The sequence below is a fragment of the Apostichopus japonicus genome, chromosome 9 (genome assembly GCF_037975245.1).
Source record: "Apostichopus japonicus isolate 1M-3 chromosome 9, ASM3797524v1, whole genome shotgun sequence".
NCBI lineage: Eukaryota > Metazoa > Echinodermata > Holothuroidea > Aspidochirotida > Stichopodidae > Apostichopus > Apostichopus japonicus.
In genome coordinates this window covers 16,281,482-16,295,938 of record NC_092569.1, presented here as the reverse complement: position 1 = coordinate 16,295,938, position 14,457 = coordinate 16,281,482, and the positions used below count along the sequence as shown (strand labels likewise).

The following is a 14,457-nucleotide window of genomic DNA, read 5'->3' as shown; positions in this document are numbered from 1 at the left end:
AAGCGATGACAGGTAATTCTGGGAATACTGATTTCAGGCGTTCGGTGCCTTGAAGAAGGTGAAAATTCTTCTGAATGATATTAGCCAGTGGTGGGAGACCAGGGTGGAATTCAGTAACCAATGGTACCCTTTTGGAACTGGTTTGACGAGTTTTGTACGTCAATGTTTCGGTACGGGGTTTGCTTTTAGCCTTTTTGATGGCATTTTCAATAGTACCCCGAAAATACTGTCTGTTTAGGAGGTGTTGTGACAGTTCTTTAGTGCGTGAATCAAAATCGACTTCAGAGGAGCAAATGCATCGAATGCGCAACGCTTGACTGTACGGAATATTTCTGGTACAGTGACGTGGATGGCAACTGCTTGGTAAGAGGTAGTTGTGCTTGTTCGTGGGTTTATTGAACAAGTCTGTTTTGAGTGAACCATTTTGTAGGGTCACGGTGGTATCCAGAAAGTGAACGCCATGTCCAGAAAAATCAGCAGTGAATTTGATAGTGTGATGAAACGAGTTTATGTCATCAATGAAGAGTTTTAGATTAGCCTCACCATGGGTCCATATCATAAAGATATCGTCAATGTAACGTAACCACGTGTGTGGTTTCAAGTTTTGTCGAGATAAAAATTCTTTCTCGAGGTTTCCCATGAAGATGTTGGCAAAAGACGGTGCCATTTTGGTATATATATATATATATATATATGAAACTACCTATGACAACTGAAGCACATGTTTGTAGGCTTTGTCATTAATTTCCCAGTAATTGTAAAAAATATCCATATATTAATAGCTGAAATTGCAAGGAACTTGGTTTAATAAATGAATTTGATGGAAACAATTGTGAGTGATGTCATAGTTTTACTGTACACTAAATAAAAAAAACATATCAAAAACCATTGCATTTCCACCCAATAGTTTCTACCTTACCTTGGAGGAATGCAAAGTCAATACAAATTGATCCCAATTGGGAATTAAAAATCACACATTTCAATGACAGCTATGATATCACATCTGATTACCACAAGGCCACAAGCACAACAATGTAACTATCAAGATAACATTTTAGAAGGATTTTTACATATTATATTATATAGCTTGTTCATTATCTCCAACAAATATATCCAAAAAAGTCCTAATAATGCATCCAGTATTTAAGTCAAACGTGTAAACAAATAATAAAATGAAGATTCCTGTCTACTTCATCTCGTATTTGTGCTTTCCTTTCGCAGCATATGCTAGCATGGCGAATCACAGGAACCAGACATTTACGACGTTCAATCGCGACAATGATCGTGATTCTACTTACAACTTGGCCCAGTATTGCCACGGAGCGTGGTGGCACGATAATTGTTGTTGTTGTTCTTATCATAATTCTAACCTGAACGGACTGTACACAGCCGGCAGTACTTATTGCAAGAGCATCTATTGGTATAATCTTCCAGGGAGTAGTAACAACATTAAATACGTTGAAATGAAGATACGTCCAGTTTAATACATCGAACGTTCACAGCAACTAGAATGATCACCAAACATTGTGTTATCGTCATCTACTCTAGACTTGTGAAATATCCGACTATTAACTTAACAACAGCTCCTTATGATTTTTGTAACATTGAATGATGAATATTAAAGGAAGATGAATACAAACATTTCCAGACTCGTCTATCTTGATTTTTTTTTTCATTGTGAAACCATTGTGGCTTTCATCGAGCGTTTTTTATGCAAATTATATTGTTTTCATTACTAAAATGAGATCGACAATAATCGAGGATAATGCCCAATATATAAGCCACAGAAAAACCCGTTATCCACAATGACTCCAGTTTACAGGTTTTGCCTCGAAGCAATCTTCCACTCCTCCACCCCTATCTACCGTTCAAGAACAATAATATTTTACCTTACCGCAGCCCTGCACGACTTCACTTATTGGCCCCATCCCCCAACCCCTTCGCCCCAGCCACCACGACCCAGTACAATAAGAAAAGTGTGGGGTCCGTGCTTTAACCATGCAAGAATGTGAGTTATTTGTTTTGAGTCAGCGATAGAACGTTAGATCTAATTACAATGAAGTGCACAATTACTCACAAACAATACATTTCCGTACATGCCAGGAATATTTTTTACTTTCTCATGTAGTCCTGTATATGACATCGAATTATCATTAAAACTCAATCGACTCGATAACGCAGTCCAACATTTTTTCCTTTACTTGCCAATTTTCAACGTATACACGAAATATCTTTTAAAGTAAGACATTGTTCTGTCACCGTGTGAACTTATTAACATATTCCATTGATGCCATCGCCAACGATTGCGTTCCATTCATATATATGTACAATGGTGCCTTGATCTATCTCGCGGGAGATTATTATGCAATAACGAACACGCTAAGTAACCTATTTGACTCTGAAGAGTTTAAAATGCATGGAACTGATTCCGATACTTTATACAATGATTTGAACTCAAAATCCGATCTTGATCTATAAGATATGCTCTTTTCAGTACAACCATGGGGTTACTAATAACCAATAACAAAAGGTCGTAAAGATTTGTAAAAGTCTGGATTTACATAGTTACGATAGAATTGGAGAAGATAAAGGTAATGGAACTTTCACATGTGGTGCTACACTGTAGCTTATGCAGAGGTTTTCCCACAGTGGACGAATTTTACAGTAGACATTACGGTAGATCATTTCATGTGATTAATGTACACTTTAAAAAAATGGATTGGCGGCTAAATTACCAACTTATAAGAGTGGAATCTCTAATATTAACTTATAACTTTCATTTGGTCAAAACAGTCAGATGATCTAGTGTAGTCTTAATTTGGCAACGGACCCTTGATTATTTTGTACTGTTCATAAGAGGCAACCATTACTCAGTATAAACTGAAGTATATTATAACACCGTAACACATGTTAGACTTGTCAGCAGATGCTACTGTGTAAAACTTACTAACTGACGTTGTAAAGATGGTTCAACATGCAGATTTTAAGCGTTTTGCAGTTAAGTGTCTTCCAATAAATGTAGACGAAATTATTGGCGAAACCTTTAAAGTAGTCTGGTTATCCAGTTAATCATTATGCATAGGATGAGAGTGTTTAGTATTTTCTGTTTGTAAGTGTACTGCAGTAGCAACTAGTCATAAATGTAACAGATGTTAAGAAATCATAACACACATCCGTTTTAACTAAGTAACGGGTACTCATCTTTACCAGTTTTAACCGATAAAACAATCAGAATCGAGGCAAAAACAATACTTCGTGTAAATCTCATTATTATCGTAAAAGGTTCGCTTTAGGCAGAATCTAATTCGCAATGCCTTATACACCAGGAGAAAAGAGTGCTCACGATGATTCCATAGCTAGTCCGGATTTCAAAATATTCGCCTTAAAATAGTAGATTGTTTGGAATGCGCCTTTTAATGGTAAATTGTAACTATTACAGCATCTTTTTATATAGTTATAATTACTAAACTAACATAAATTCTTTAAAACCTCATATAAAAAGCAACGTATCCGTAAATGATATACAACATGACTTGTCGGACACACAAAAACAAAACAAAAACAAGATACACTGTAAACTAGTTATATATGGGATCCCTTAAAATTGTAACGGTTAGTTTTTCTATTGTGTTTTGGGTTGCATCTAAGCAACTGAAATAATGGTCTGCATGTAGAGACATTTTAATTTATAAACCTAGTTGATTGAAAGGGCTCTTTCTCATACCAAAACAATAAGCAAAAGACAATGTTCGAAGTGGGTGATTCTATTAACAGTATAATGTTATAGTTCATATTAAGATGGTTACTCAGCATGTCCGTGATAAAAGTAATAAAACAAAGTTTAACACACCGACGATAAATGTGTCGTTCTTGAATAATTTGGTTTCCTATATTTTGAATTAGAAAGTGCGCCCGCTTTTTTCATACCACTTAACATACGTAGTATACATATATAACATGTATATACAATAATCCAAAAAGACAATTATGGACAAGGGAGCTAGTAGACGTGGGAAAGAGTGAACAAGGGAGCATATAAATTTCATTTTTTTGCCATCAGGCTGGCGAAAAGAAACTTGGTACGGATGAGTTTCTTATAGATGAAAAAAAGTATATTACAAGCTTAAAGGAGAGCTTCTTTACTGATTTGAAATGTAGATAGACTTGGCAAACTCCTAGGATAATCAAGGGGTAAATGAGATTACTGATGAAAGAAAAAAAGATTCTAAGCATTTTAATAAAACTTGCCAGCAACTATGACGGTTATCGATACATTGAAAGCTGAAATTGGTAGTAACTTGCCAGTGGTGTAATAACTAAACATCTTCATACTTCAAGTAAATGTAGAATATTTAACCAATTTTGAAGGATAGATACATACGTACGCTTAATGTCGTTTATAAATAAATTGGTATTTTGCAAGATGACTGTTAACACAGACGCAGATTGTTTGCTTCCGAATTTTAAACTATGGCTCGATCACTTTCTTCTGAAATTACTAATACTTTGTGGCACCTTATGTCAGGGTGATGGAGTCAGTTCTACGCAATGGTCATCTGGGATAATGTGGGCCTCAGTCATGTTGAATTGCTCGAATAAACGATACTTTTCATCGACGAAGTGATGATCGAGTACAGTATGTTGAGTAGTGTTACTATGACTAAGTTATATAGTAACTATACTTGTTACCTGAACTACGATTGTGGATATTTGGACGATACACTATTTAGGCCTAGGCTACATCTCGTCTGTATACATTACTCAAAATCGAACGCAAGATGGCTACAAGGTAACTTAAGTTATTTTTCTTTAAATTTCTGGATAATAAAGTCCAGTTCAACCGTTGTAATAATTTGAAAATTATTGATAGTTTAGCAGTTTCAGCATATACCGTACGCCAGCGTTGTTTTGTGTGCAGCGGTACTACGAGAGAATCTGCATAGCGGCAAGTCTAACTCTGCCGAGGTGCATGTGTGACGTCATGCAAACGTTGCATCCTGGGTAATATCACAAACACATGGCAACTTGTAGAGAGCGTTGGTTGGATTTTATTTTAAAAAAATAAATAGATATTGAGGTTTGATACTGTTGAATGGTATCCTAAGGCTTGGTTGTAGATATATAGTTCAATTTTGGCACTGCTTAATGGGCTTTACAGGAGTTTCCTTAACATCATTAAAGTGTTGATGGTAAGCTGCAGGAGACGAAACTCGGTTAATTGAAAGTAGTACGTTAGGATTCAAACTTACTTATAGGCGAAAGGTTAAAAAGCAAAATGTAATATATATGCGATAAAATTTGTGTTATCGAAAGAGATATTCTGAATTGGTTTAAGATTGTATATGAATGCAATATAACTAATATGACCATTAAAGTGACATCGCATTACGTCTATACAATTAAAGCTATAAAAATGGACTAATAGTAATTATCATAAATGTTACTCTTTAAGGGACAATAGAAAAACTGTTAGCTTATGTTTTTATTTACGTGATCATCCGGGTTGTAACAATTAGTATAAATGTAAATGGTTAATCAGCTCTTCGGTGACACGTGTCAACAACCACGTCATAGAACGTAGGGTATGCACATAAAGTGGTTGAACTGGTACACTGCCAGAAAGTTTACTTCATTCCTTCTTGAGATTTGTGATCGTCAAGACCAGAAAAAATCGTCAAGATGCAGTTCATCCTAACATTTTGTGTTTTGGGACTCTTCTCTCAACTTCCAGCTTTTCAGGCAGAAACCGTAAGTTTCCTTTATCTTTTAACAAATTCAAGTTGAAGTTGAATATTTAATTGTGATAAATTATTTTCTAACTCAATCATTTTTAAACTACATATGATTTTCAGTTTCTCTTTACCATGCTGTTTGACATTATTGTCGGTGTGCACAATAAAATATAATAAGTTTAATTACACCATATCATTAATATGGATAGGTTTGAAAGGGGGTCTAAATATCAGTTATTTTCTCGAAACAACGATAATAATTCCTTTTGTTAACGAATACAATAAGCAATTTAAAATTGACAATGACTTGCCCATATTTCGTCGAAACGATCACGTTTTTCCTTGATCCATCGTTAACTGGCTTCCAACTTAGTACATCAATCCTATAGTACAAACATAGTTCCAATATCCATTTTTAGCAATTGAAATATATATTTAAAAAATACATGACGGAAGGTAACTTGCTAGATACATGATACAGTGCAATACCAATAACTTAATGCATTGAAACAATAGTAGGAACTATTTGAACCATTGATAAAACTTAATATTTTCTTATTAATGGATTAGGTTAGTAAGATTAAACGGTTAAATGATGTCTTAAATAAAATAAAAATACTCATAAATCATAAAAACTTAAGTTACGGGAATGATTCAAGCGATTATCTTTTATATATCAAGAAAATGAGATCCAATAATTTCAAATGTCAAATTTATATTCCGTTTATTACATTTAAGACTAAAGCAGATTAAAAGTAGACAAAAAAGAATAAAGTTGTCTTGACTTGTTTAATTATGTAAAAAATAAACAAAGCAACGATTTTGGCAATTGTGAATATCTACTCACGATACCCACTATTATAGAAATGTATTTATTCTACCGCAAGACTCATTGTTTATATCAATCGACATTGTAGTTTGTTTTCTCCTGTGTTTTGAGCGCGTTCTTTCCTTGACATCTCACCAAGGAATTCTTGATAGGATTTCTTTTCATAGCAGTTGAAAAGTTGAAAAGAATACATATCGACTTTATTTCATCAAGTTTACAACAGGAACTTCGGATATGTCTGGCCAAAGTCCCGCATATCAGTGCAAATGAATATCAAACAATCTTTTTTAGGGGACTGAGTAAAATATCATATTTCAGTCTATGTTTCATGTCACCGTTGTATCGTGTTTAATCATTATGGCCTCTAAAATTTCTCTCAAATAAATATGTATTTCCCATTCATTGAATATGTATTATATATTCTGTTGGATGTAATTTGGTAGCGAAAATTATTTACATGTTATGATAAATGTCGCTTTTACCAGTAATCAGTCCTTAACCTGTAATTGATGATATTCTTGGATAGGCATTCTCTTTTTTGCGCCAAGAAATATATAAATTTGACAAATGTGTTTTCACTGATACCTTTCCAAATAGCAAGTAACTTCATTAAGGAATCAATGAAGAAATCAAAATAGTTAAAAACTTGATACTCAAATGTCAGTCTATTACTTACTGTGAATTACTTAGGAAACCAATAAATTATTACTTTTAACAAATGTTAACGCTCTTGACACTTTGCTGCCGAATCTCAGAAACTCAGAGCAATCGATCAAACTTAAAACGTCTCTATATTCATATTAAATCTTGTGGAATGATGCCTTAGAATCATAAGTTATACTCATAAATCACAAACACTTGATGTAAATATTGAATAGATAATATTCGATGTGAATCTACCAAGTAAGAGGACATATATATTAAACAATAACTTTATATTACTTTCGTTATATATTTCATTAATTAAACTTACCATAAACACAACCCAATATACCAAGGAGAGAATAACGTTGCTTCGGCTTGTTTAACTCTGTAAGTTAACCAAAGAACAACATTTACCAAACTTTTAAGTATCTAATCGGGACACGCACTACTGAAAGTTATATATTCTACCGAGAGACTCAATTTTTTTTATTAAAAATAAAAAATAAATTGTTCTCTTCCGTGTTCTTAGAACATGTTTTCCTTGGCTTGACATCGACGACATAGCGATGGAATATCCAAATATTTTAATAACAGTTTAAACAAATGACAAGAATCAATCATTGCCTTAAACTGTGTTGTAGTGTTGAATATAAACGTCAAAAGTACGCCGTATTACTACAAAGGAAAACTGAACAAGTCGTTATGACTGAGACTGGTTAAAATAGCATATTAGGGTTTATAGGCTTAATAACATTGTTGAATCGTATGTATTAATAAAGGCCTGTAAAATATCTCTCAAATAAATATGTCTTTCCAGATTTATTAGATTAGATTAGGATTTGTATTAGTGATTCTAATGGAGAAACGCTGCTAGTTTATGTTAACGAATAATTTTTTATATAAAACATTCAAAAAGGATTTATCTTTGGAAACATTTGAAAAAAATGGAGAAGGCAATAAGGAATCCATTTCAATTTTTGAACAACACAGAAAGCGAATATTACAGTTGATGATAAAATGTTGTCAATATCAGTGCGTTGAAGTTTTCCAAGTTCTTAAACACAACATTGCTTAATACGATGCATTCCATATAGCTTTAATTGTAGCAAATTAAATCTGTTGTGTAAGTTTATGAAGGAATTTTTTAAAAGTATTCTAGATCATAACTAACAAATACATCATATGTGTCATAAGGCCAAACTGGTAGAACTTACTAAGCAAACATAACCTTGAAGGGAAGAAACGGTGAGAGTACCTTCCGTACTTAGTACTATTTTAGATAAATCTCTAAACTTTCTTATCAATGTAAATTATGTTTCAAGCTGAAGCTGGGCTATTCATTCAGCTTATTCTGAAAAAAATAATAATAAAAGAACAAGGTGACATGACAAAATGAAGAAATGGCTCAGAGATACGAAAGCGACTTATTTAACCAGGATAATTCGAGACGCATTTGTATGTACATGAAAGTCAATTCGCAATATTTTCATCAATCCTTAATTTCTAATTAAACGATAATAAATTCAAGTAAGCACTACTATAGTCGTATTTCCCTTTACTACACAAACACAACATGACCATTAATATGAGATATATTTATGAAAATTGTGAACGTCCAGAACGAATCATATTACTTTCTCACTTCATGTCGCGAAAATTCATCGCCACATATTATTGTTTTATCTAGGTTATTCAATATAAGGGCGGGAAACAGGACAACAATAGCAATGAGTGTGTAACTTGTTTCTTCAGTCATTCTGTCATCTTAATAGGTTCAAAAATAATTTGAAAAGTTTCTTCAAACATGTATGCCAAGAAGTAAACAGAACGACAATACACTATCAAATAGAAACACATTTTGTGTTCATTAAAATATGTCACGGCTTAACGAAAGTTCTATATACGTTATGAACTGAATAGTTAAACTGTGTTGGGATAGAGTGTTGGAATAGTGTCTCTTGATTTCCCGTAATGTTTCCTACAAAGAAGCTAAATATCTGAGTAAAAGAGAAAGATATTTTATACGAATATTACCGAAACCTTGTCACACGATAGGTCAAAGTAACTGCTTCTCTATCAGTGAAATGATTAAGATGACCCAATGGTGACATAGTTAATGATCCTTGATTTCACTACATTAAACTTTAACCAAAGATTAACAGCAACTTAAAAATGCTTTGGAACTTAATTGAATTCGGCGGTAAGTACCCTTTACAAACGAGTCCCTCCTGCCTATCGGAATGTCCTTTTAGTGAATTTGTTGACTTTGATGTTTCAATTTTCATATCTCCATTTTAGAATGTTGGACGGGAAAATTCTGGCAGGAACAAAAGAAGCACTGGAGGTAAGAAAATGTGTCATTCTTATTCATTTTGTGTTTACTATTTCAATGAACTTTTACATGAATCTTTAACAAAGAAAAAATCTACACGTTCTAAAATGGACATTGCAAGTATGAATGTAATTTTCATTTTTTTTTTTTTTTTAATTTAGAGGTACCCATCGATATAAAGGATTCATCTAGCTAAATAAGTTATTTATATCATTGATTTTGATAGATAATTATTGTGATTTCATCTTTGTTTTACATACATTAGTTTAATATGCGGTTATACTTCCGATTCGTGATGTGGTTATTAAATATGTACCAATACCTACTACCTTATATCATCATGGAGTTGTTAATATTTATTAAATACTTTCTTTACATAAAGACGTATTGTGGATTGTTTAATTTGGTTACAAACACTACTGTAAAACGAAAACTAACCAGCTTTTAAAGCTGTCTGAAAACAACTTATAGTAAGCAAAACTGAGAGCCTTTTAACGTTTTTCGCGGTGGTCTAAAGAAGGCCAACATTTGTCGATTAATCTTAAACAAACATAGCTACTAGAATTGATTTTTTAATTTAGTTTACTTCATTTAAAATTTCTGTTTGAATGAAACTTAATTTACATTATTAATTTGGATTTCATGCCTTTAGGAAACTGTTATTATGGAGATACCCATTGGTGAATAAATACATTTATTGTATTTATCTCAATTAATATTCAATTCCGTTTGTAAAAAAAATTGCTATCATCAAAAACAGTAATACGGGAACGTAATTAATCAGTCATATTAATGATCTGAATTGACAAAAATGGTGATTTCTGCTTTTGTAGTCTTCACATAATATGGTTAATATGCATTTATACTCTCGTTTCTTGATGCGGTATTTTATATAAACTAAGACCTACCACCATTATTCATAATTCTTACTTCACAGAAAGGCGTACTCTGGATTTTGTAATTTGGTCAAATAAAAATTATAAAAAATATCGAAAAATCGAAAAGCAGCACGCTTTTAACACTGGCTGAAAAGTACAAAATATTAATGAAATTGTTTTAATGTTTGTCGCGGCGGTGAAAAGGGGGCCAACATTTGTCCTTTATAATTAACAAAATAGTTACCAGAACTTATCAGGACTTGCTTGTTATTCTGTTACTTCATTAATTATTATTCTGTTTATTTGTTGTTTCTTTTTGCGATTTTACAATGTGTACTTCAATGGTGTTCTTTCAAGCAAAAAAATGTATGTAAGATTTATTTATAATATTTGACAAACATTTGTTTTTCAAACGGTGATTTTCACCTTAATCGAGAGTTAGGTAAACGGGACATCGAGTTCGGTAGTTCACTTAAAAGTTTTTCTTTCATTTCTACAGACTCTTCCTACTTTTTCTACCAAGTGCCAGAATATCCTCGAGATTGTAAAGAAGTTTACGACCAATGTGAAGGGAGTTCCTCTGAATCTGGAATTTATCTGATTAAGCCAGATGGAGCCAATGAACCTTTTCAAGTTTACTGTAATAACTCAATTGACGGAGGAGGCTGGACGGTAAGAACATAAAATAATATTAGCCTTAATTCATATCTCCTTAGCGTGCCTGCTGCAGTGTTTTGATATTTTATACTTCATTGGGTCAGTAAAAAGCGATTCCATTATACAGATTTTCTGTGTTACAGGTGCTTATTCGTTCGACAAGGGCTGCATTCTTTATTCATACCTTTCAATTTGATTTAATTCTCAGGAAAACGTTACTTAGTGTCAAATTTACTGTATTAGATATTGTTTCTAATAACGCTTAAAATAACTTCACGAGTAACCTTAATAATCCTAAGTATGATTGTTTTCTCTTATAGTGTAAAGTTTTTTGGTGCCTCAAAATGTTTCTATAGCCATATTACTGTTCGCAATATGGGCAAAAATGATATGATACCAATGTATTCCATTTGAAAAGAAGAATCTAAATGGTGCAAGGGTTACCGTATCTGTTCAACGTTAGACGCACCATTAAACACTAACTACACTAAGGCTAATACATCATACCCCTCAAACGTAAATCGTTCACATTGTTCTTTATTTTCAACCCAAATATGACATGTTTTTGTTTTAAAACTAAACCAGGTCTTCCAACGCCGGGTCGATGGTTCCGTAGAATTTTACAGAGACTGGGATGAGTACCGAGATGGCTTTGGTTTCCTAAATAAGGAATTTTGGCTTGGCAACGATAAAATATCGCTCTTAACTAACCAAAAGGATTACATGCTTCGCATTGATTTAAACAACGTGAACGGAGATCCCTATTTTGCGAAGTACGACCTGTTTAGGATCAGCGATGAAGAGACTAAGTATCGTTTAGTTGGCCTCGGAGACTACGATAGCTCCAGCACTACAGGTACGTAAATATAAAACCTCGTGGAGTTTGCTTGTCACCATCAATACCTTACAAAGGACTAAATATTAGCAAGGAAATTATGAACGCCTCTACCAAATTATGCTTTACTACCTTGATACGTTACCTCCCTTTGTAACATTTGTCGTCAAAATAACCCGTGTATTTAAATTTGTCAGTTCATTAGTGATTGTAATCATTCATCAAATATGTAGCATATGCGCAGACTTTTAGAAATGATCATCTCAAAAACGATATCTATGATGATGAACTCATTTACATGTCTATAATAACATTGCATAAATCTGCAACGATACACTGCAAACCTCCCGGGCAATGGTCGTTATACTATACTTCTGTTGTTATAAAAAAAAACACCGGAAGAATCCAACACGTCAACGCTGTCAGTCTGAACATACTGTTTTAATATATCCATAAATATGAATTATATTTGGTTTATTTATTATGTTCGAATGTGAGATTTAATAAAGTATACTTACATGTGATAAACGATAAATTGGGAGCTAAAGCGTAGACAGCCGGCGGTCATAGACAATTACTGACTATTTTTATTCAATTAGAACACTGTTTGTTATCAAATCGGAAGAGAGCTGGTCAGGTGAAATTGTGGTTGGAATCCATGATCAATGCGCACCTTAAATGAACTCAGGTTGAAAGATATACCTTAAATGAACTCAGGTTGAAACACTTATACCTACAGTGACATAAGGCATTGTAATTGATAACAACAAACCTATTCCAACTTCCTTGTCATCTGCCCATCATCCCATAATTGTTTTTACCCTCTCTAATAATTAAAAAGACCTCATATCCGTTCCAATGGAATCGTAACGAAAATAGAATAATAACAGAGTAAAAATCTTTAAAGACTTCTCAAACAATAATACAATAATTTGGTAAATAAAACCATTGATGAAAAAATAATGTTCTTCATAATTGGTTAATTTAATTTTATATACGGTTCCCACATACCGGTACCATTGTCGTAGCAACGATATAATACTTGACATAGACATAATGTGTATCATAAAGTAAAAATGAATCCATAACGTGTGATGTGAAAATTGGATACTGACAACAAACTGGTTTAAATTTAGCCATTTTGTCCCGTTTTTATTGTTTGTATTAATTGACGTTGGAAAGGGTTCCAGTATAATCGTAAAGAAATTGTCAGTTTGCAATGAAAATATATCATTGTGTTCTTATAATGTTGGGAAAAAAGCACAAAAGTATAATAAAGCAAATCAATATTAATTTGGGTTTCATCTAAAGGCACTAACAATTCCTTCAAGCGGTGTATACAACATTTATTTGGGAATTAATACAAATTTAAAAAAAAAACTGTTTGTTTAATTTGACAGTGTTTCATTCATCAATAATTCTACATAAATTATACTATGAACCGTCTCTTAATTTATGCCGTGTGGAAATAACTGAAAACTATTTTAAATATGATCATGCATTTTATCTCCATCTCGTGTTTTCATTTTCACAGTGAATGATAGAATGGCTTACTACAGGAACATGTCATTTACTACATTCGACAGTGACAACGACCTACATAGTAGTTATAACCTGGCCCAGAATTATCATGGAGCGTGGTGGTACAAGACTTATAACTATAATGTCAATCTCAACGGACTTTACTCATCCGGAAGTACTAATTACAAAAGCATCCACTGGTATAGTCTTCCAGGAAGTAATTACAACATAAAATACGCAGAAATGAAGATACGTCCAGTGTGATACATCAGCCGCAGACAGCAACATCAATCAATGAGTGCTTCTAGAAAAATGAACTTACAACTTTCGAATACAATGAACGAAAATTTAACTTGACGAACAACTTTAAATATATCTCTCTGTCAAAACCGATAACTGCTTCTTGATAATATGTTTTGAATAAATGTCAGGTAATTATCCACCCTGAGTGTAAATCCTTTGTCCTGTGTGTGTTGAATATTTAAACAGCAGTAAGCTGATGACGAAGATAATAATGTTAGCACCTTTAATTGAAAGCAGTTTGCCCCCTCCCCCCCCCCCCTGTAGAAAATAGTTACTCTGATAAACATTCATGATATCTTTAAAGGCATTGAAGACTCGCCCCAAACCGCGTGCGGCCATCTGAAAAAGTTAACTCCCCGTTGCTTGCAAGTGACGTTTTGTTCGTGTCGCTACAAAATGCAGACAGTACAGTAATGAAACATGATACCTTGTTATCTTTAGCTGGACCTGAGATGTCCATCGCTGTATAGTTTGTACACTGTGCTGTGGGTATTGACCGCAGCTGTATGTACTGACTGTAGACTAGTCTCTAATTACCCATGGTAGCAAGCTGTGTGTGTGTTTTGGGGGATCGATGGTGGTGTCTAACACTTCTGTTACACCTCATTCGAACCTAGGTCAGATTACCGGCATTAGACGTTTCTTTTTGCGCGAGTCTTCACACCCTTAAAGGTTATAGTGAATGTAACTGTTAAATTACCATACAACTTACCAAAGTGTAAGTA

The 14,457-nt window shown here is 33.4% G+C and overlaps 1 protein-coding gene across 1 annotated transcript; it reads left to right on the top strand.

The window, feature by feature from the left end:
* The first annotated feature begins 5,660 nt into the window (after positions 1-5,660).
* Positions 5,661-13,869, top strand: LOC139973902 (fibrinogen-like protein A). The gene is made up of 5 exons (XM_071980788.1): positions 5,661-5,748; positions 9,505-9,550; positions 10,916-11,088; positions 11,659-11,929; positions 13,443-13,869. The coding sequence occupies exons 1-5, from the start codon at positions 5,680-5,682 to the stop codon at positions 13,691-13,693; spliced, it is 810 nt and encodes a 269-aa protein (XP_071836889.1). The 5' UTR covers positions 5,661-5,679; the 3' UTR covers positions 13,694-13,869.
* Positions 13,870-14,457: the final 588 nt, after the last annotated feature.